The 22,511-nt window shown below is 35.2% G+C and overlaps 1 protein-coding gene across 1 annotated transcript in view; it reads left to right on the top strand.

The window, feature by feature from the left end:
* LOC149077152 (BAR/IMD domain-containing adapter protein 2-like) overlaps positions 1-22,511 on the top strand; it is a 145,115-nt gene that overhangs the window by 79,291 nt on the left and 43,313 nt on the right. The window contains exons 4-8 of the mRNA XM_089244877.1: positions 15,462-15,523; positions 18,405-18,476; positions 18,590-18,721; positions 20,564-20,629; positions 21,477-21,563. Coding sequence (XP_089101003.1) covers positions 15,462-15,523; positions 18,405-18,476; positions 18,590-18,721; positions 20,564-20,629; positions 21,477-21,563 — 419 coding nt within the window. The remainder of the gene's footprint in view (positions 1-15,461; positions 15,524-18,404; positions 18,477-18,589; positions 18,722-20,563; positions 20,630-21,476; positions 21,564-22,511) is intronic.

The following is a 22,511-nucleotide window of genomic DNA, read 5'->3' as shown; positions in this document are numbered from 1 at the left end:
CTAGAAGTATACCTAGTCTTCTTTCGTTATTTTTCCCGTCATGACTCATTTTATTTGCATAATAAATGACTTTTATATATATTTACCGATGCACTTTTTTTCGTAGGATGCTATGTATGCCTTATCGAGCGTTATCTATTTTATGGTTTTTTTTGTCCAAGCAAAAAAAAAATATATAATAAAATAAGAACTTGGATCATATTTTTTGGAATAAAAACGTTTCATTTACTCTTTAATCAAGTTTCGATCAAAGAAAAATGAGTTTATGAAGAGCTTTGATACGTGATGTGTGCGCGGTATTGAAGTTGAAGATATTCAAAAAGACATTTATCAAAATGATTTATAGCTTTGTAATCGAGTGTCTTCGAGGTATATTTAATTCCGTTTTATTCAGATATTCGAGTCTCAGTTATTTTGTTATTTTCGTTTGCCATGTTATGCAAAAATAAAAGCTTTTTATAGGGTGGAATTTGGTTTAGTTTTGGGTGAAGTTTGTCGCTTTGTTATTTTTCCTTCGTGCTTTTTTTTTTTAGGTCCGATTGCGTCAATAAAAAGAATATGCTGTCTTAGAGGCAGATGTAGCATGGTGGACTTGATTTTTGACAGAGAATATAAAAAGATGTGGTATATTGACAGATATATAAGCAGATTTAACATGTTAACAGAGAATATAAACAGATGTAGCATGTTGACAGAGAATATAAACAGATGTAGCATGTTGTCAGAAAATATAAACAGATGTACCATGACAGACTCGATGTTGACAGAGAAGTGATAAATTGATGTAGTGTGCTGAATTCGATGTTGACAGTGAATATAAACAGATGTAGCGTGTTGACAAGGAATATAAACAGATGTAGCGTGTTGACAGGGCATATAGACAGATGTAGCATGTTGACAGAGCATATAGACAGATGTAGCATGTTGTCAGAAAAAATAAACAGATGTACCATGACAGACTCGATGATGACAGAGAAGTGAAAAATAGATGTAGTGTGCTGAATTCGATGTTGACAGAGAATATAAGCAGATGTAGCATGCTGGACTTGATATTGGCAGATAATATAAACAGATGGAACATGTTGATGGAGAATATAAACAGGTGTAGCACGCCGTATTCGATACTGACAGAAACTATTGAAATATGTTGCTGCCAGACTTCACGTTGACACAGAATGTAAACAAAATTCAACCAGCACGATCAGAACAATACATTTAAACATATACCAGATTTGATGCCGACAGACACAAATACACGTCAGACGCGATGGTGTGGAGAATGCAAATAGCTACTATTATAATAATACGAAACCGTACATACACCTCGTAAACGCGAACATTCTTCAGGGAATTTTATTGTAAATAGCTGCTAGACATGATGTTGACAGAGAATACAGATGGACGCAATATGCTAGATGCGATATTTTCAAGGAGTATCAACAAAAGATAGATGCGATGGGGACGGAGAATGTAAATAGCTGCACGACCTCATTTGACAGATAATATAAATAGATAAAAAAAGATGCAGCATACCAGACATACGTGATGCTGATGAAGAATATGACTAGATGTATGCATGCCGGCGGTGATGTTAATAGCGAATGAATATAGATTTGTCATTATAGACGTGATGAGTCGTTGAAAGAGAATATTAACAGATCCCAAACGTAATATTAGGAGGAAATGCAAAAAAAAATGTGTTTTTTACAGAAAATACATGTGAGAATTACAGGTACTACTACTTAACCATACATACACCTCGTAAACATCCCTCGGAGCAATTTTTAACGAATTAGTCACATGCTGGAACACATTGTATGTAGTGGCACTAACGCATATATATTATCAGAGTTATGTGTGTTTCGTGTGCTACTGGTGCCACGATCTGTCTTCTACATTTTGAAATGAAAATGGCAACTGCCTGAATTTTCATGTTACACAAGTATCATGTTAAAGGTCTGCCTAACACACTGAGAGATAATGCAATTACATGTAGTATATCAGATACAATACGATGAGATTGCAAGAAGAGAATGCATTCAGACGGGATATTGTGGAAAATAGACATATGTAGCTTGCAGTATAATGTCAAAATTATAAACAGATTTATAATAGCACATAGAATGCAGCATTAATACTACGTCAAAGGACTGGAAGGGAATTCTGTCTGAAGGCAAAGGGTTTGATTTCTCTTTCATTATGCATGTTAAATTATAGCCTGTAATTAATTTTGGCTTGTGTTTTATACAACATCGACTTAACCCTTTCATGAGCCTTTTTTTCCAGTTTCCATTTTTTTTTGTGTGTTTTATTATTGTTTTGAGAATGACAACAAAATAAAACAATTTTTATTTTATTGAATATACTGGGTTCATCAAACTATTTATACAGATACAAAGGCCACAACAGACCAAATGCTCAACGAATTGGTTGAAAAAAGATGCTCCTAAAAACATAGATGTCGAATATATATCTAAATTGTATCAAAAATACAGTCATCCAATGAGAGCGATAAAAAACCAATAATTATGATAAAATATAAATATTCAACATGTTTATCGTATTTATTTTTAAACGTGTCAGTAGTTGACACGACCCCCCCCCCCCCGGGGGTAAGCTATTTCAATTATTATTCATAACCCTATTAGAGAAAAGCTCTGTGACATCACAACCTAGAATTTTCCCTTAATAAACGATACTGGTGTCCCCTTGTCGAAGCAGTTGATTGACGGTGTATTAATAACTCATGGTTCATTTTCTCCATTATTAAGTGTTCAAAATTCTGAAATTTTGAACACTTCGATCATATCCCCCCCCCCCCCGACACCTGCGCTATTCCAATGTAAACATTTTCAAAAAATTGAGTCTTTCTTCATAGTTCAAGCCTTGGGTGCCAACAAAAGCACGCGTAGCTCTTCTCTGCTCCCCCTCAACCAAGTGTATGTCCCTGTGTAGGTATGGTCTCCAATACCTGATGGTACACTCCAGTCCAGAACGAGCTAAGCGTCGGAAAAGTAGAATAATCGCTTTAGGAGAACGCGAAGATATCTTCTTAAGAATGAAACCGAGCATTCCATTTGATTTTTCGACCACCGCTGAACAATGTTCAGGAAACTCAAGACGCTCGTCACAATAAGAATAGCCGGATCGGTGACACTAGTTGTATCCGGAATAATAACACCATTCAACTCGTAAGTGAAACGCGGGGTGTTCGAACCAAAATGAGCGACCATGCACTTGCAAACGCTAAAAGGCGTGCTCAATTAATTTGCCCACGCTGCGATCCTGTTTAGGTCAAAAGTTTCGCCCACATCTGTGGCAAGCATTTTGTGAGGTTAAACGGACGTAGGTTTCCGCGACAAGCGAGAAAGCCTTCGTAGAGTAACACGATATACACTTCCGAAAGGAGTATTGAAGAAGAAGTAGGCAGGAAAAACCATTAGAGAAAGGGTTAATCAACAATCGTTACAAAAAAAAATCTCAACATCATGCTGAAGAAAAACAATCCGCGTTAATTAAAAAAAAAACTACCAAAGTATTTAATTCCTAAAATAAATTAAATACAAAAAACTAAATATTTATCCATTAACTACAATTAAAAATTATAAAGAAGGAAACAAAATTTCCCTTGAAAAAAATTTTAATCACAAAATAACGAAACTGAAAAATAAACCCCCAGAAAAAAAAAATTCACGTAAAACATTTTAGTTCTTTCCTTTGGAAACAAAAATAAGGCAAAAAAATTGTAATTTGGAATTGCATTCATAGTCAAAAGATAGCGATTAAACACAATACGGGTTCGGGTCCCTAATTGCTTCATTGTGTGTATTTAAAATACACCGCCGCGTGTTTTTACGATACACAAAAGCAAACATGAATCAACATTCTCTCTTCTTTACTCCAAGAACAGAAGGATAATTTTTTTTAGATCATTTTAATGAACAATCCACGGGAACGAAAAAAAACGGTTTTTCTTCATGAAACATAAAGACAAATATAAAAGTATGAAAAATTACTAACAAAGCAAATAAAATCTAAAAAAAAAAAAGTTTTAGTTTTTCAGCGGCTTTAAGTAAAGCTGGGCGTTTGTCTTCATTTAAGATATTTCTGTGAAAAATAGTTTTGTGATTGTATGTTAATGTGTTTCCTTTTTGGTGAATTTAAAAAAAAATAAAGTATTTTCTGTGCGTGAGTGTTTGTGGAGCATATTAAACTGCACTGTATCGTCATTGGGACTTTATTTTCATCATGCACAATTATAACCGATGTCGGCCAGTCGTACAGGGTGTCCCGTAAGTCCCGATTCGGTCTTTATCTCATCAAACATTCGTAGCAGAGGTATGATTTCAATTCAAAAAATGCTCAAAATGTGTTCAGGAAACACTCTGTGTCATAAACCGCTAAGGCACTCGACGAGACTATCCACCAGGCGCCGATACACGGAGATATCTACCTCGACGGAGTCAGAAGATAACGGACCATCTGCCGCCGGACCAGCGAACCCCGGTCAGCGAACGCTGGTCCGACGCTGAATAGAAAATGTAGAAAATGGGAAAAAAGGCAAAAGACCACTAACTGGACCAAAAGGAAAAGAGGGAGGGTGTTCACCAGTTAGCCCAATAAAAGAGCTGACAAGCCAACAGAACATAACAGCGAAAGAGGCCGAGACCCCACAATCCGCTTATGCCACACGGCGAAAAGAAGCTAAAAGCTCACTAGCTGCACAAGAAAAGAGGCCAAGAGCCCATATCTAGCCCAACATTATTATTTTCTTATTATTTATCATTAATATTATGTTCTTTCTTATTTTTTTTTCTATTATTATTATTCCTGTTATTATTTTCTTTCTTTTCTTTATTTTATTTCTCTTTCTTCCTTTCCTGTTTTCTCGCTTACCCGGCCAGATTGCCAGCTGGAATTTTTTTTGCACGACCGTGTCTTCCGTGGTACAGAGCTTATATCGCTTGGGCGACAGAGCCTGGTCGTGTTCGGTTCGTTTAGTTTAGTTTAGTGTGTCACAAATTTAAAAAAAATCTAAATTTTTATATGTCCTCCCCTTTCCTGTAACTTTCAATTAGAAAGTTGATACACTGCCTCTTGAAAAAGGGCTTACACTGCATTTGAGGCTAAGAAAAAAATGTTCGCGTTTGTAATTGCGATATTAACTGAGATATTTCAATTTAAAAATCGAAGAAATGTTTGGAAAGAACAGCATAAAACAGCACTGACCAACGTTCTTTCTGCTGTTCTTTCCAACTTCTCTCCATTTTTTTAAATTCGAGTACCTCAGAAAATCACACTTAAAAAACGTGGAATATTTTTCCTTGGTTTCAGGAGAAACAGAGGCACCAATGTTTCAATTGCAAGTTAAAGAAGACGGGGGGGGGGTGCGTATAAAAATTTAGATTTTTTTTTATTTTACTACACTCTTTATTTTCACTCTTGAAACTGGTACAGAGTAATTCTGAAATACATTTTGAGCATTTTCGAGTAAATTACAACTATACCTCTGTGGCGAACGATTGATGAAATGAACGCCGAATTAGGACTTACAGGACACCCCGTGTACCTGAAAGAGTGTTTTTAATATTTTTAATAAGAAGATTTTAATGTGTGCTAATATGATGCAATTTACAGGGTGATTCAGAAAAGATGGAAAAACTTTAACAGATGATGGTACACACCAATACAACAATTGTCATCAAGAATGCATGGTCTAACATGAAACGCAAACACACTGGCGCGTTTCGAAACGGCCGCTCCACAAACGTTAAAACAGCATTGCTACTGAAATTTATCGGGAGAAAAAGAACACCATGTATGCAAATGTAACCTGGGGAAGAAGAAGAAACCGTATGCAAATTTGCGTCCCAGTGAATAAAAGGCGTGGACGCCAGCTCTGCGAAGTTATTCCATCTGGCAACTGTTCTAACGGTTGTAACGTACGGGGGTTAATGGCGCACTTTAGTGATACTGAAATAGCAGACATGCATTTCAGTATGAAAATACTTAGTGTATAACCCCTAGGTTACATTTGCATGCATGGTGTTCCTTTGCTCCCGATAAATTGCTACAGGAATCTTGTTTTAACGTTTGCGTGTTATGTTAGACCATGCATTCTTTGATGACAATTGTTTGTATTGGAGTGTACTATCATCTCTTAAAGTTTTCCCCCAACATAAAGGTGTTTCACGAAAAGGAATGAAAAATTTCACAGTTAATTTTAAAATTAAAATGAAATTATATATATATAGAAAAATATCAGAAACAAATTCCAGTTTCAGCTATGACTGCGGCAGCTCCTTGCAATAAAAATGGAAAGGAGCATACGATTTCAAAATTCCACACAGACCCTATAAAAAGATAAAATCAATAATTTTTTTTACTTGGTTTATTGTACTGAAAGTAATTTATCCCGTTCCGTTTGAATGAAAATTCAAGGTATGCGTGATCGAAATTCTTGATTTTCGCCATTTCTTTCAAATGTCTTGAAATTTTCATAGACTTAGTTGTTTTATCAAGATCTTAACAAAAATCAAAAATTTCAATCTCCGATTTCACATTCGATTACGTCTAGTTTTTACATGTTGAATTTTTTCCGATATAATGGAAAAAAAGTTTAGATTATACTAATTGACATTTTTCGATTAGAGCAAATAAAAAATTTTAATTTTAATGTTTATTGAATTATTATTTGGTGGAGATGCAACTATCTTAGTTAAGTTTCTCTTTGTGCTAATATTTTGCCATGTTTTATTTCATTTTTCAAATCAACCATAATTTTTTTTTATTATTTTTGAGTACTTTTTGTGAAATACCCCGTGTAAAATATGTATATAAAAATCTACAAAGAGAAAATTTACAGAAATTTAAAAGAAAATCTATTTTAAGATTAGTTTTGTTGAAGATGATCATATAACATCTTATTTTACTGTAATTTTGACTATTACCGGCAATTTAGAAAAATTCCCATTTTTTTCTGCATTTTCAACAACACCGAGTTAAATTTTTATTCTTTACTGAAATCAAGGATATAAAAATGATTTTCCCAAAACTTACAATGATAACACTTTATCAACGCTAACTAATAATTATTATAATTATTAATACTATAAATATATGAATATTCATCTCACATATGCTGCTGTGTTGCACGTGCTTTTTGTAGAATTCATTCTAGTCCACTGCGATTAGTTTAGCATTTCGAGACTGGTAAGTAGTGCTTCATTTCTATCCATTAATGATTTTTATGGTGATTTTAGCAATAATTTGCAGTTTTGCTTACTTTTGTAGACAACTGGTGATTTTTCGTATTTTCTAGTATTTGGGATCTCAATTTCCCAAATTCTTCCCATCGAAATATGATCAGTATTATACATACTACTCCTAAACTGCACATGCACCATATTCCTCGCTTGTCAAAACTTCTAACGAATTGGTGCATGTTGGAATGTGCGTGTACGTGTTGTGAACCTAGCGTGAAGTTTGTTTCTGTGTAACGTTTGTTACAGTGCTGCCAACTGTCATCTATTTTTCGAACTATGAGTGAAATGTAATGGTTGAATAATTTTACCATTGTAAGACATGACTGTCTGATCGGTGTGTTGGTTAGTGCACTTGGCTCTATCATCACTAGACCACTACAGCGGCTACATACATACCAACATATTGACCTTTTGAGTTTAAAACGCCATCTGCCTTTTCCGAAAGGAAGTAAAACCTCTGGAACAACAGAAAGGGAAAGTTTTCCTTTGCGCGCGTGTAGAAGTAAATCTTCAACTATTCGCGCAATTAAAGGGTAAAATTTTAAAAGTTTAAGAAGCTTACATAATTCCTCAATGCATCTTCGCGAAAGGATTCTAAACCACTTCACACACATCCCTAATTAAAACTACAAAAACATATGTCTCTGAAACATATAATACTCTTCTGAGAAAATAAATTGTTGATAATTTAAATTCAAAACCAATCCGAGGCTTTTCAATCGGTTATGCCGTTCAAGTTTCTTTGAATTGTTTGGAAGAATGATAAATTACCAACTGTGGTATAATAATACTGTATATCTTTTTTTTTTCCACAGTCCGAACCGTTAACGAGAATAACCAACATCCCAGCGGAAAGAAATATATCCAACACAGGTGATATTTCTCAGTACGGAATATATCCTTGGATAATATGAAGGATACCATACTCACACCATCAATAAAATGCACTTTCGACATCACCCACCGTTTCTTTCTCGATCTTTAGCTTTATCATCCAATGGATCTCATACGATTAATGATATCTTGGTTGGTATATGACCTACCCGAAATCTAGATGCACATTTTTTTTCCTCGTTTCTGTGGCCTTTCCCCCCCATCATCCAATGGTTCCCGAAACAATTAGTTACTGTCAATACTGCTATTTGAATCATTTCCTCTCTCGTATACAAGGAGGGAATAAGCTACGAATAACTATTCCCAAAACACATTTTGAGAAATGTTTCCGAGAAATCTGTAGTTTTAAGTTAATGACACAAGAGTATATACGAGAGATGTGGGGGGGAACTACTTCATTTTGTGCTTCGGAATAAGGTTCGATGTCTGGCATTTCCAGTTTGTTTCCCAATTGGAACATTGACAAATTTCCTCGAGTTCAGCAACTTTCCATCTACAATTTTAACTTGATTATCTGAATAAGGAGAAGTCCGAAAAGTTTTGACTTGACAAACCTCTCGCTCGCTAACTGCATATACGCTGATTCCTTTGGCAATTTCGCTGATAAACCTAATTCCTTTTCGAGGGAACTCCTTCTTAAGATCAAGCAAGAGGCGAATCCGGAAATTAACACAGTAAATCTTTAAGATGGATTTAAAATCGAAATGCTCACTCGATAACTTTCTGAGAACATTATTCGGTAACATGGTAGAAAAACGTATCGTTCCTAATACATACGTATTTTTTTTATTGGTGTCGTAAAATTTTATCCACTTACGGAGAAAAGAAAACGAAGTCGATTCCGATTTCATTACGAATTAAATTGGAATTTATGGTGCTGGAATTTGGGGAGCGCGTTATTATCTCTCGATTTCTAATTATATCGAATGGTGGGAGAATGAAGGAAAACTTATTTGGTATCATTGAAGCATTAAATTAGAAACAAATGAATTATAGCTCCTTAATACTGTTTTTTTTTAGATAAAATTTATCACAAAATTTTTGTAAGATATTGTACATATGTAACTTATTATTATTTTTTGTTTTTTGGCAGTGACATCTCCAGTTGCGAGTTTAATTTGTTTCTACAATTACTCCCGTATCATAAAAATGTGATACTTGAAGCAAATCTTCCCACTGAAAATACAATTGGAAACGCTCCCTTCTAATGATCACCCCTCTATTATGGCTAAATAATAATCCTGTTTAATTGTTTTAATATAAAACTCTTTCTCCCCCCCCCCATTTACGGACACCACTCTTTTGCGGGCTTTTTTCCTCGCCAGTTACCCGCATAAAAATAAGGGTATTACTGTATACTGTGTGTAATATGTGTACATCTCTTTTCAATTTTTGAAGGAATTTTTTCGCGTATCCAAATGCGTTACCTGTTATGGCGTCATCTTTTAGTTTGCAGTTGAAGTGTTATCTGATCAAGAATAATCACGTGCTGGTGTTCATTAGTTTGTTGTTCATTATTTTAGGTGTAACTGAAAGCTATACCCCAAAAATTGGTTCATTGTCATGCACATGGGAATGAAATTTATTGCCAATATACGTCAATGGGATAGAAATTTCAGTAATACAATAAACAGAAGTGCTTGCAAAATTTTGTTCGCCTGGCAGTCGAGTGGTTAGGGAGCTAGCCTCTCACTGTACAGGTCTGGGTTGAAATCCCCGTTCGGGCATGTATGTGCACTCCTAACAAATTCCCGGGACGAATCATGCTGATCCCTTGGGATTACGTGCGGATCACGTTATTTAAAAAACATTAAAAAATAATAATTCCAAAATTATATAATCATTTGTGGAAGCAGCACGGACATTCGCTTTGAATCACGCAAAGACAATTTGCCTAATACTGTACATAAATATAAGTAACAGTCCAGTGTTAAAGCTCAAAATGAGAAAGATTTCAAATAGTAGACAGCTGTTTCGAGGCTAATATAGCCCCTTCAGCAGTGGTAGAACGTCTGCTATAGCGCAAACTACTCGAACAAAACACGCGGTTTTACCACGCTATAACAGCCTTTCTACCACTGAAGAAGGGGGCTATACTAGCCTCGAAACAGCTGTTTGGTGTTTAAAATCTTTGTTATGTGGAGGTTCAACGTTTGTCTGAAATTTATATTATTGTTTATATGTATATTGTTCATATGTATATACGTATATTTATATGTATATCATCATTTACAGTGTGTTCCAAATGTATTTTATTTCCTTTATAATTTACGTAATGTTTAATCTCGAAAAAGACAAATCATGAATTCATCGTTTTCCTATATGATGCTCAATGTGGGAGGTGACATGAATCTTTGTAAGTAATCAAGAAAGTTCTTTATTAAGGCTGTCTGAGTTGAAAAATACAACTGAACATCATCCCATTTCCCGAAATTACTTTACGTTATAGATTGTAGCATGTCTATTAGACTAGATAGGCTAGAAAACCGTACCACCTTAAAAAATTATATTGTTACGGAAATTATGTGTAAATAGTCCTTATTTATCATTTATTATGCCATTTTCAGCCTGTAAATAGTCATTAACGAATTTCTATGTAAATCTCACCAAACTAATGACAAACTTGCAAGTTTGGCGGCAGCTCGGATAATTTGGCGACGTCATGACGCCAGGGGGGATCTCGTTAAAATATAGAGCTTTCTCGAACTTTGCCTTGTCTGCATAAAAGTGCCGCCAGAGGAAACTAGTAGTAGTTGAGTTGCAAAAGACAGATTATTGTGTGCGTTAGTGAGAAGCCATTGTGTTTGGGGCTCTTTGTTTTATCGTGTTCAGCCAAATCTCTGCTTTTTGAATGCGTATACATAGCTGTTCTGCGAAATAAATCTGTGTTGTCCTTCAAATTTCTTCGTGCTTTACTATCTCGATCGCTTGTGAGAGAGACATTATCCGGAACACTATTCTCAGGCTGGGATAACACTATGAAAGGTATGATTAAAGATCCTTTACAAAACTTGAATAAAAAAGTCAATATGCCTATTGGTCACATTCGCTTGAATACAACCAATACGCTTATTGGTTTCATTTTCAAGTTTTATAAAAGAACTTTTATAGTGTGATATCTGCTTTATGAAGAATTTCGAACCTTGTTGATTCAAACCGTATTGATAGAAGAGAGTGTCGAAACTGATATCTAATATCACCATTATAAGCTCTAGATTCATTTCAAAAACATTTCTCTGAGGAACCTCTGATAAATTAGTTAAAACCAGAAATTTTTGTGTGTCCTAACGTATTTATGACACCAGAATTATGTCTGTTTCGTGTTTGAAAAGTGCTGCCATATGACTTCCATACTGGCAGGGAAAGTCGGAGATGTATGAATTTTCGTGTTTATGTTAGTACCTGCTGTCTATGGAGACGCTTTTTTAGATGGGGGAACGGCTGCCATTCACCCGTTAGCTGCAGAAAGTCAATATGTGACATATCTAACTCTAAATCTGAAGAAGTTGAAGGGACTCCAGCCCCCCCCCCCTTGTGCAGACCTGATTACGACGTATGAAAACGGTATGAAATACGTTATAGTGTTTTCCCATCAACCTTCAATATTTTAAAACTGTTCTTTAATCTACAATAGGGTCGCACATTTCCTTCATTTCTACAGTATTATATGCAATCATTTAAGGCTGTTAGAGAGTTCATTATGTACAAACGTTGTGCAATCGTAAAATTTGTTGAATAAGAGTTCGTTATATCGAAGGCAGATTTTAGAATTTGTCAAAAAGGAGTATGTTATATTGGGGTCCGATTGTACAGGCATAAAACCTGCAAAATTAGAATTTTTTTAATATCAGGGCATGACTAAAAATTTGTAAAATAATAGTTGATAACATCGAAATGCCATAGTAAAATTTGTTAAGTGAGACACCATTATATCGGAGTACGACCGTAAAATTTCTTAAATTGGAGTTCGATATATGAAGTTATTTCGCGTTCTTTGGAGAAATTTGTTAAATTAGAGATCATTATATCCGGTCAGATTCTGGCTCACAAGTACGGTCATCTAAATAGTAACCTTGTCACAAAAATGGAACCGATTTATCATATTAGCCAACGCGAAATGATTATTATGCATAATAACTGGCAAACATGATTGATTTAGAATGTTTACGATTCATCATGTTTACCAACGACGCTTGGGTATTATGCATATTCACCGGTAAAAATGGTAAATTTAGGGAGAATTTGTGAAATTTAGCAAAAAAGGTCGATGATTATGCTTAATAACCAGTTGTTATGCTTAATAATCCAATTTTCCACATTTTCCGTAACATATAACGTGACATATAACGACGATGGTGGGGGAGGGGTGAACTAGAACTCCGACTATTGCAAATTACACTCACCATAAGGATGGCCGGATTTCTACATTATTCACTAGTCATGAGAAAACCATTATGGGATTATCTCTCCGTTCACTGGTGATATCGAGGGAATTACCCGAAATAATTATGTTAATTGCTTCGAATTAACGCTTCAGACTAAAGTGGCAAAATTTAAAATTTCGTAAAACTTGGAATCTCTGAGAACGGCAATAAAAATGAAGTGATTTAGTTGATTTGCATTCAATTCCGAGGATAAAAAGAATGCTAGAATTCGGATTTTTGAATGAATTCAAGGAGAGAGGGAAATAACGGAATGGGGAGGATCTATACCTTATACCATAGCTCGTGAAACAGAGAGATTTCTTGAGACATTAAGATGGCGGCATTTCCGAATTTAATTTTTCTGAATTAAGTACAATTAACATTAATTTTTTTTTTTAGTGTTCGTACATTTACACATTTCCAGGTTTTCCCGGGAATCCGGCACTTAATAGTCTCGTAAGCACTTTCCGCTCTTTGGCACGCCTCGGGAATTCTTAATTAAAGCGTTCCTTAATCATCATCGCCTTGTTTGAACAAAATTTATGCCAAGACCTCGTTATTCAAGGATATCTAATTGGTAAGAATTACCTGCGCGGAACACTTTTCTCGAAAAACGGAAGAGAAATCCAGATTAATACACTCAATTAAGATTCAGGGGGAAAAAAATAAATAATTCGATTAGAGTGCCATCTAGTGTTTTGACACGAGTGTTAACGAGTGCGAGTGGAATGTTACTGTTATTGTATCTCTGGATTGGATAGAGGAAAGAAAAAAAAATTGTATAATTGGTTTGATTAGGAAATTAGTTTTGGAAAGAGATTTGTTCTGGGGGGAATCGGTCACCTGTCGGTGTAATTAATTTATGACTTGATAATTAGTAAGCTAAGGGATCAATTACATATATGAATCCAAAGTAAATAAAAGAAAGCCCAATATATCAAGGTATATTTCTTCAAATCTGGACATCATCACTATCCGTAAAATTGGCACCCTTGCTCATTTCTCAGCTCTCTAGGGATGCTGCATGGGAGAGTTCTGGCAGTCCGGATCAGCAAATACACTGAGGACCACAACATCATTGGTCGAGAACAACACGGCCTCCGCAGCAAGCACTCGACCACACTTCTACGACTCGTTGAAAGTATTCAGGAAGGCAAAAAAGGACGGCCGAAAAAACAAGCGTGAGAATGGGCAGACACATTACAGTTCGAGAATACACTGCCTAAATGGAAGTTAGTCAGCGCTGTGTAAGTCGGCTAATCCTCATTTTGAGGAAAAAAGGATTTACTAGAATTGTTTTTCGTGAGTTCCCACTTAAAAATGGTTCAGAGTCCCATGTTAAAAATTTTGTGATTTCACAATCTTGTGGCGAATTATTGAAGCTGAGACCTTTTTTTCCTTCCAGTAGTTTTGTACTTCTAAATTGCATTTCTGGACTTGAGTCAGAATTGTTAAAAATGTGACCACCATTGTTGAAAATTATACGACTCTGACTTTATCCCACCCTCAAATGTACTGGGGCGGACGGACAAGATCTCTATCCATACTGTCGGTGTAGAAATTTACTGAGTATGGTAATTCAAAAAAGGGATTGAGGGTTATTGTGTGCACCCATAGTAACGTAATCTATACGGTTGACACTGCTTCATGTTACATGGTAGTATTGAAGTCGAACCTTCACTGATTTGTGAGGAGCTATCTTCTTGGATGAGCGCCACATTTTAAGTTGCGTGGAATGGATGGTTGCTGTCGTATCCAATGAAAAACTCCGAGAAAAGACCATTGAAACCATTCATAAAATAACACGAATTGGTGATGGCATTGGTAAAGTATATTTTTGTAGTTTTTTTCTGGGTTCACCTATGTTTCAACTAAGATACATTTAAGCGATATGGGTCCATTCATTCAAATTAATCCAGCGGCTTAGAAGTGAGATCAAATAAATACTGTTGCTTAAGAAATAGACTCGCCCTCTCAACACATGTACGTTGAGCTTCTTCATTTTTTTCAGTAGTTAGTTTGAAGTCGTTATATGATTTTTTCCGTTTTTTATTTTTTTGATGTGAATACGTCTTTTGTATCATCTGATGATACTGGGTACATTCGCAAAAAAGTTACGCAACGAAATTATTTAAACGCTTCGATCTCAGGTGGAAGTATCAAGAATATATGTTAGTGTATTTGATGACTGCGGGTGGATCTCATTAAGACAAATCCAATGATACCACTCTGGTTTTGATACCGGTCTGGGCACCTGGCTCACGACCCGCTTTCGCAACGAATTCGTTTTACGCTATATCTCTAGAAGTTCACAGCGCAAATATACGCCAATGTGTTATTGTTTGTTAGCTATTCTAAAGACATTCTATGATATCAATTTCCTTATGTCAGTACCTTCCACGCGATTTAAGTAACAAAGAACGTATTCCCGTCAAAACTTGCGGCCATACCTATGACACAGTCTAGCTTATTTTTTTTTACGGCCGAAACGATTATCCCGATGCACGTTTTTTTTTTTCGTAATTTTTTGAATATTTTTCAAAAAGGTGGTTCAATATCAATTACGATAATAATTTACCAACTTTATAATGGAAACTAAATGTGACCAAGTTTCTTTTAACGGATAAAAACGATGCAGACGAGTAAATTCTCGAAACCAACGGCAAATCAAGTGAAGAAGTACATTTCAGTATAATTATTTACATCATTCGACTGAGTGTCCCGAGATCACAATCCTGACACCCCTGAGAAGGTATAATTTGATTGGAAATATAACTCGTACATGCGTACAAGTAGTACGATTTCATATCTAATCGTCTACCGGTGATTGTGAAATAATTAATACTCCTGCTTTTTTTTTCTGTTTATTGCATTATAGGAACAGCGCTAATGCAACTTGTAGAAGTCCATAAAGAAATACACGTACAGCAAACGAACATCGTAAGTATTTTTCCCGAAACTAGAAAAAAAATCACTGCATTCGAATCCCTCAATAATTTCAGTAAACTTTATCACTGTGTAACGATTAAATAATTTAAATATTATGTCTGCATTGTGGACGTAATCTTTCTTGAACTCGTACTTGAGTGAGATTTCATATTAAATAACAGTAGTGCTTAGACTAAGCGCCATACTCTCCTGACGCTACCTATTTCACAGTGTGTCTATCGAAGACGAATAGCCCTACCTCGCTGATATTTTTTTTGATATTTGACAAGTTAAAATATCAACGGTTTTTATTCTTTTCGGGCACCCTTTGTGCAACACCCCCCATACAACACACACCTTTGTTTACGGCATAGAAAAAGATTAAAGGCTTCCTATGTTATGCAAAACTTTTCTATTTTCTTCTCAACTTGTCTGACACAATGTACATCTGGGATTTCCCATCAAATATTCATAGCAGTCATTCAAAAATCACTTCCGAAAGCGTGAAGCCGTGCTCACACATAAATATGAAAGACATAAACACACTTTATTTTTTTTTTCTCTCTCTCTCTGAATATCGGCCATCAAGTGTGAGAAGTGTAACACATTGTATTCTATTCATGTAAAGGGGTGGAAGGAGCAAGAAAAGTGTATGATAAAGTGGGAAGAACCTTTTCCCCCACGGCATGTTCTGGCGAAACACATCTAGGTAATTTCATAACGCTTCACGCATTTTCGAACGCGTTGGGAAACGGCCATCCTATTTCGATCAGCATAAACGACGCTGGAATATATCCTCGTGCTCACACACACACACACAAAGTCCCATTTTTCCCGTTCATGAGAATATCTTTTTTCCCCCATGGTGTGCAAGCTTGAGTATGAATCAAAGCATGCACTCGGCACGTGAGACATTCACATTAGTGTCAAGGAGATATCTTTTACGCATCGCTATCCATATGGCATTTACGGAAGAGATATTGACAAACGTCTGTTATATCATCTTGCTGAAGATTCATGTTCAGCCATTAAAGTGACGTAATAGGATATATCTGACATCGTGGGGATAAGGTTATCGTGTTGCATCACTAAATGGCTCTTACAGTCTATGTAATTTTTGGTATAGAGAATATCATCCTCAAAAGAATTCGTCAGAGAAAGAATATCCATAATCATGAGAACATTTATGTATCTACATTATCGTCTATGAAATTTGATAAGTTTCCAGGAATAATTTTCTAAATTGGAATTTACTTCCGTGAATAACGTCTCGGTGCTTATCATAGAGCCAATCAACCAAATACATTTTCCTCAATATATTAATGATTTTCTGTGACGTAGGCATATCATGTGTGAGGGAAACGGCTATTATTATTATTAAGTCTACCAAACTGATGAAAAATAATTTATACTGAGTGTAATTCATGCTGTATAATTTTTTTTGCCTGCTAAAACGATGATAGTATTTAAAATACAGGGTGTGCGGAAAGGCCATGAAACATTTAAAAATTAATTTAAAAAAAATCAGTCAATTCACATTAAACAAAGCGTGGTTTTTGCACTAAAATACTTATCATGTGACTTAGAGTTTTTGTTTTTTTTATAAATTGAAAAAAAAAAATTTAATTCCACAGTTCCACTCAGAGATGGCGTGTTATCGCGGTAAACAACCTAACATACAGAAAATGCGACACAAAAACTGCATGTCTTGTGTAAAACAAATACTAATAAACATTAATTAAATTGTGTTCGTGTCGCATTTTATGTGTTATGTTGACTTTTCTCATGATACAGCGAATAAAATTCTGAAATTTTAAAATGTTAACTCTTAACTGGCGTCATGGTGCCACTTTGACCCCAGCAAGTATTAATGCATTTGAAAATAATCAACAAAAAAAACGTTTCCATGTGTTATTGTTGGTTTTTAGCGACGGGTGTTTCACACGAATCTAATCATCAAGTCAATTTTTTTTCAAATTTCTTTAATCATTTTCTCAAAATGATGTTTTACCAAGACATACATATATTCGAGAAAAATGAAATGATACATGACTTTTGAAAACTTTTTAAAATTATATATTACATTTTTCCAACTCGATTTTCATGATTGAAAAATGAAAAGATATGATTAAAATATAGACAGAAAATAAAATTTACAAATTAAAATAATATTTACTATATTTTCATAAGCACCAAAATTGGTCTTATACGAAGTCGGAAACACAGTCCTTGCAAACAAGCTCACGACGTGTTGATCACACAGATCTTACGCATATTTCCTCAGCAACAATATCCTCATGCTCACCCTCGGATATCCGATGTTTCATGATTAATTTGAAACCGTAATCGAGAAAACTGGTGCTCTTCCGAGGCGCCATCTGAGCACTCCAGCAGTCAGACAAAAAAAAACCCCTTATCAAGTTGTGTGGTGGGGATGGAAACTGTAATCAATGATATAGAGGGAGGAGAAAAAGTAGAAAACAAAAACATCATAAATATTTCAAACACATGGAAACAAATAGCTTAAAAAAGTACTGAAAATGCGATGGTCCAGATGCATTCATTTCTCAAGGGGTAGTAAGATGAACAGTGCGTATCGTTGAGATGACCCCTTACAAAGGCAGTTAAGGACTAATGCACACTTTGTCTTGAAAAAAAGAATTCTATGAGCATCACTATCTTCACAAAGTTGTTTACTTGCGTTCATATTATTCAATTCTAAAAATGAATCAAATAAAAATCATCAAATCATCAATTCTTAAAATCACCAAACTATAAAATTATCACAATACGTAATTGATTAGAAAATTGATAATTTCACGATTATATATTTATCTAGATTTTTCTTTAAAAATTCAACTTATATTATTATTTTCCCATGTATCTTTTACAGCTAAAAGCATTTTACGTCGATCTCCTTCTACCGCTAGAATCAAACCTAGAAAAAGACACCAAAGTAGTTGCTGTGAGTACATATTTCATGAATGCGTAGGGATTTCCACTTGTATTTATTATGTGTCCATCGAACACTTAGTAATGCATTTTTTGAATTTATTTTATTCATTTCTTTACGAGCAGAGCCAGCACAAACGTTTCTTGCAGCAGCATAAGAGCCACCAAGAATCCTACCAAAAAGCCATGTCGCTGTGCAAAAAGCAAAAGAAGAGGAGTAGTCGTAACAGCGTCTGCAGCATAGGCAAAGACATAAAGGTGAAAACGGCACCATAAAAAATTAACTGATTGTGGCGTAATCTATCTGGATTTTAATTGAAGTCATGTTACACAGTGTGATTCTAAATTCCTGAAAAAACTTTAAGAGATGATATAAGACACCAAAACAAACAAGCATTTCTGATCATAGAATGTGTGGTCGAACCGCAATAGCGAAGGCGATTAACACCCCGAGCACCCGATTCTCATGTCCGATTTTAAGCTCGGGAGCACTTGATCAACTATCCAATCAACCGCGTTGTAAAAATTACATTCAAGGATTGAAATCATCCAGATTTTATGAATTTGTTGGTCAAACTTACAGTGAGGGTGCTCTTATTTTGATGATGGGTAAAAGGTAGTGCTCGTGACTAGAAAAAGGTTGAAGATCTCTGTGGTTAAAGGTGTTGTTAGAGAGTGTACAACAGCACCTCATCAAACATAAATATCACATTTTTCCGACTGATATTTTATTTGATTTGCTGCGATATGTGCTATCAGCCATTCTAGGGTGCATATGCCCCCTTCATCAATGTAATGCCGTGCCAAACAATGATCAAGCGGTATAATGACTTGTAGAATTTAAACAACAATTAGGTAGAATCTATTAGATAGAATTTATGGAACTATATATTAGGTAGAATCTGCGTTACCGGATTGTACTACGGGATGGCCTAACACATTACAATACCCTGCAGCCCCTCCCCAGAATAGTTGATTGCACTTACTGCCGAAAATCCGTCAGAGAAATACGATATTTGATTTCGGGAAAGTGCTGTTGTGCACTCGCTCTCCAAAAACACCCACCACAGCATTTGCTATTGCGATTCGACCGCAAATTCTACGACCAAATATGTTTGTTTAAGTGTCTCATGCTATCTCTTGAAGTTTTTCCCATAAATTTAAAATCACCCGGTATATAGGTTGTCCCAAATTGTTTGCACAGCGAGTATCTCTGTAACTTTACACACATACTTTTAATTACAAAAAGTTTTGTAAATGACGGCGGTAACTCAAACTGTCTTAAATATTCCAAGAGGTCGTATAAATTAAAAAAACTTAACTTTATTTTTTTATGTTCTCTGCGGGATAAAATTTCAAATTAGTGAAATGTAAATGGGGCTCTGAAAAGTCATTTACAAAAAAAAAAAGTCATATTTTTAAATGCAATAATAAGGGAAATATTTGACTTAGAAGATTTCAGAGCAACTACCGCCAATGATTGAGGGTGAGGTTCACGAATTGCGAAACATAAAATAAATTCAAATTTGTAAAAATCCTTTGTTAAAAAATGTAATTGTTATCTATTTGCGAGTACAAAATAAAACAGTTGAGTTCATTCTATTGATGCACAATCACTTTTGAGTCAATGGAAATTTGAAAACATAGTGATAAGTAGTTGCCAAATTAAATCATAGTGATTTTATGTGTAATTACCATCTCAATAGATATTGCATTCAAAAATAATGTATAGATATATTTTTGAAAATGACTTATCGGAGCAACATTAGTTGGAACTTTTAGCACACGGAAGCTTCATAAAAAGTTTTCTTTATTTTTCATGTTAACTCGACCCCTTAAACACATTTTGAGCTTTTTAAGTAACACGTTATTTGAAAACCTTTTTTTAATTAAAACCAATCCTGTTTCTAAAATCAACGGTTGTGGAGAAGTTTGCCCAGCAGGCAATTTGAGACAGCATGTATAGAGCCGCATCTTTTCTACAAAATTTCATAGGTAATAAATACTTCGGTGCAGCTTATTTACTGAAAATTAAGATTTTTGTATGTGTTTGCAATGAGAATTAACTGTTATTTAAAGACATGCGTGAATATTTCACAGCAACTTCAGTCCATGGAAGACGAAAAGCAAAGATTAGAAGACTTCTGTGAGGAGAGCTTGAAACAGGTGAATAATTATTCCGTTTCTTTCACGTTGAAAACTGATGATGTAGACAATGTTAAACTCCAATTAACGTAACCTCTCCTTCTAATCAACACCAGTAATGATATGCTATTTATGTAAACTGTTTCCAATACAAAAACAAAAACCAATTGAAAACATTGTTCGTTATTACATGAACAAAAAAAAAATCAGTGCACTGACAGATTTAATTTACCACTCACTCCATAATTTCCAACAGGAATTTTTTCTGCCACAGCAGCACAGAATTCACTCCACAAAACCACAGATAATATAGCTGAAGTCCTTACCTGAATCAATGTATCGATCTCGGGATAATAATTTCATCACTATTCCTATACCAAGTAGGCATTCGTGTTATCGGGATTCCATAATGGTTGTTGAGAGTTCTCGTCACTGAAAGAAAATAAAATGATAATAATAACGGAGGATACATTGAATTCCCGTTGATTCAATTCCTATTGTATTCAATTTTGGGAAGTAATATTGATCTGAACATGTACACTTTTAGTAGCATAAAACCTTATTTTTTTCTCATTTCTTTCTCAGTATCAACTGACATAACACTTATTTTTCCCCCTCTCTTCACACGCTACGCCATCGCATCAGTAAATGCAATCGCCGTTCTCTTCTATTTTATTTCTTATTTATTTTCCTCAAAGAAAGGGGCATCTTATTCTATTCAGTGATAAATGAGTTGAAGATTCTCCTTCTTTTGTAGTTTATTTTTTTTTTTTAGTTCATTCTCAATTTTCCTCCTCTCTTATGTGTCTGTTTTTCTTTGAAGAGCGTAACGATCTTGAGTGTATTGTGTATATCTATCTACCTGTAGGCGATAACGCAAGAGAGAAGGAGATATGGGTTCGTCTTGGAGAGGCAATGTTCCTTAACGAAGCACTACTTGGCCTACCATACCAAGGTAAGTGAGAAATTTCACCAGATGTCTGTGGGGGGGAGATCCATAAAGCTTAATTTAGTGAGCGTTCCGAGTTATGAATGTATCTTTTTGGATTGTGAATTGTGACTGTGACAGAAATAGCACTACCATTTTCGATTGGAATTGCATTTTGTGTTATCTGTAAATCGTTAGATGTTTGAGGGTCTCGCCGCTTCCCCCCCCCCCCTCTTTCAAATATTGATTTAAGATGCAGTGTGGTAATTTAAAATATAGCCGTGGATCATAAAAGAATTTCCCATCAAGCTCAAGTGATAGAGATCTCGTCGTTAAAGGGGAAAGAACGTGCCTCCATTTTTTGATTTTTATAAACATGGTCCCAATTTTTAACTATATTCTAACTGTACCTGCCACGACTGTTTCATTAACTTTTTAAGCGGTTTTTGAAATTTTACTGGTCCGCATTATAACTGCCACGTTTGAAATTGCGAAACCTTCACAAATTGCCACCTATTTTCAAAAATAATTTTTTCCCCTAATTGCGAGTTGATGACTACTTTCCCCACTAACAAGAAAATTGACTCCACCCATCGCATCGATTTTATTGCCATCACTATGATACAAAAACACCTGCCATGACGCGTGTGACTTTCTAGGAAGAGGAAATACTTTTTTTTTTTGGTTATACTGAGACTATATTTCCTTACATTTCTGAAAGAAATTGGAAAAAATACACAGTCTTTTTTTCCCGCTCTTTCTCTTATGTTACCTTGAACAAAAGCAGTCCCAAACCACTAGCAGTTGATTGATTGGAGGAGGGGGGGGGGAAGGAATGGAAAACATGTTTTACTGTAAAAACAACTTCAACGGGTTTTTAGAAGACGAGATATTTCGGGGGTGGCTGAAATAAAACAGATCAAGAGACGAGATCAAGTTTGACGAGATATTTCGGGATTGCCACTGAAGGTTAAA

The sequence above is a fragment of the Pholcus phalangioides genome, unplaced genomic scaffold (assembly GCF_987345545.1).
Source record: "Pholcus phalangioides strain wild (caught in Gottingen) unplaced genomic scaffold, Ppha-v1.0 ptg000015l_1, whole genome shotgun sequence".
Taxonomy (NCBI): Eukaryota; Metazoa; Arthropoda; class Arachnida; order Araneae; family Pholcidae; genus Pholcus; species Pholcus phalangioides.
This window is presented reverse-complemented; position numbering and strand designations above follow the sequence as displayed.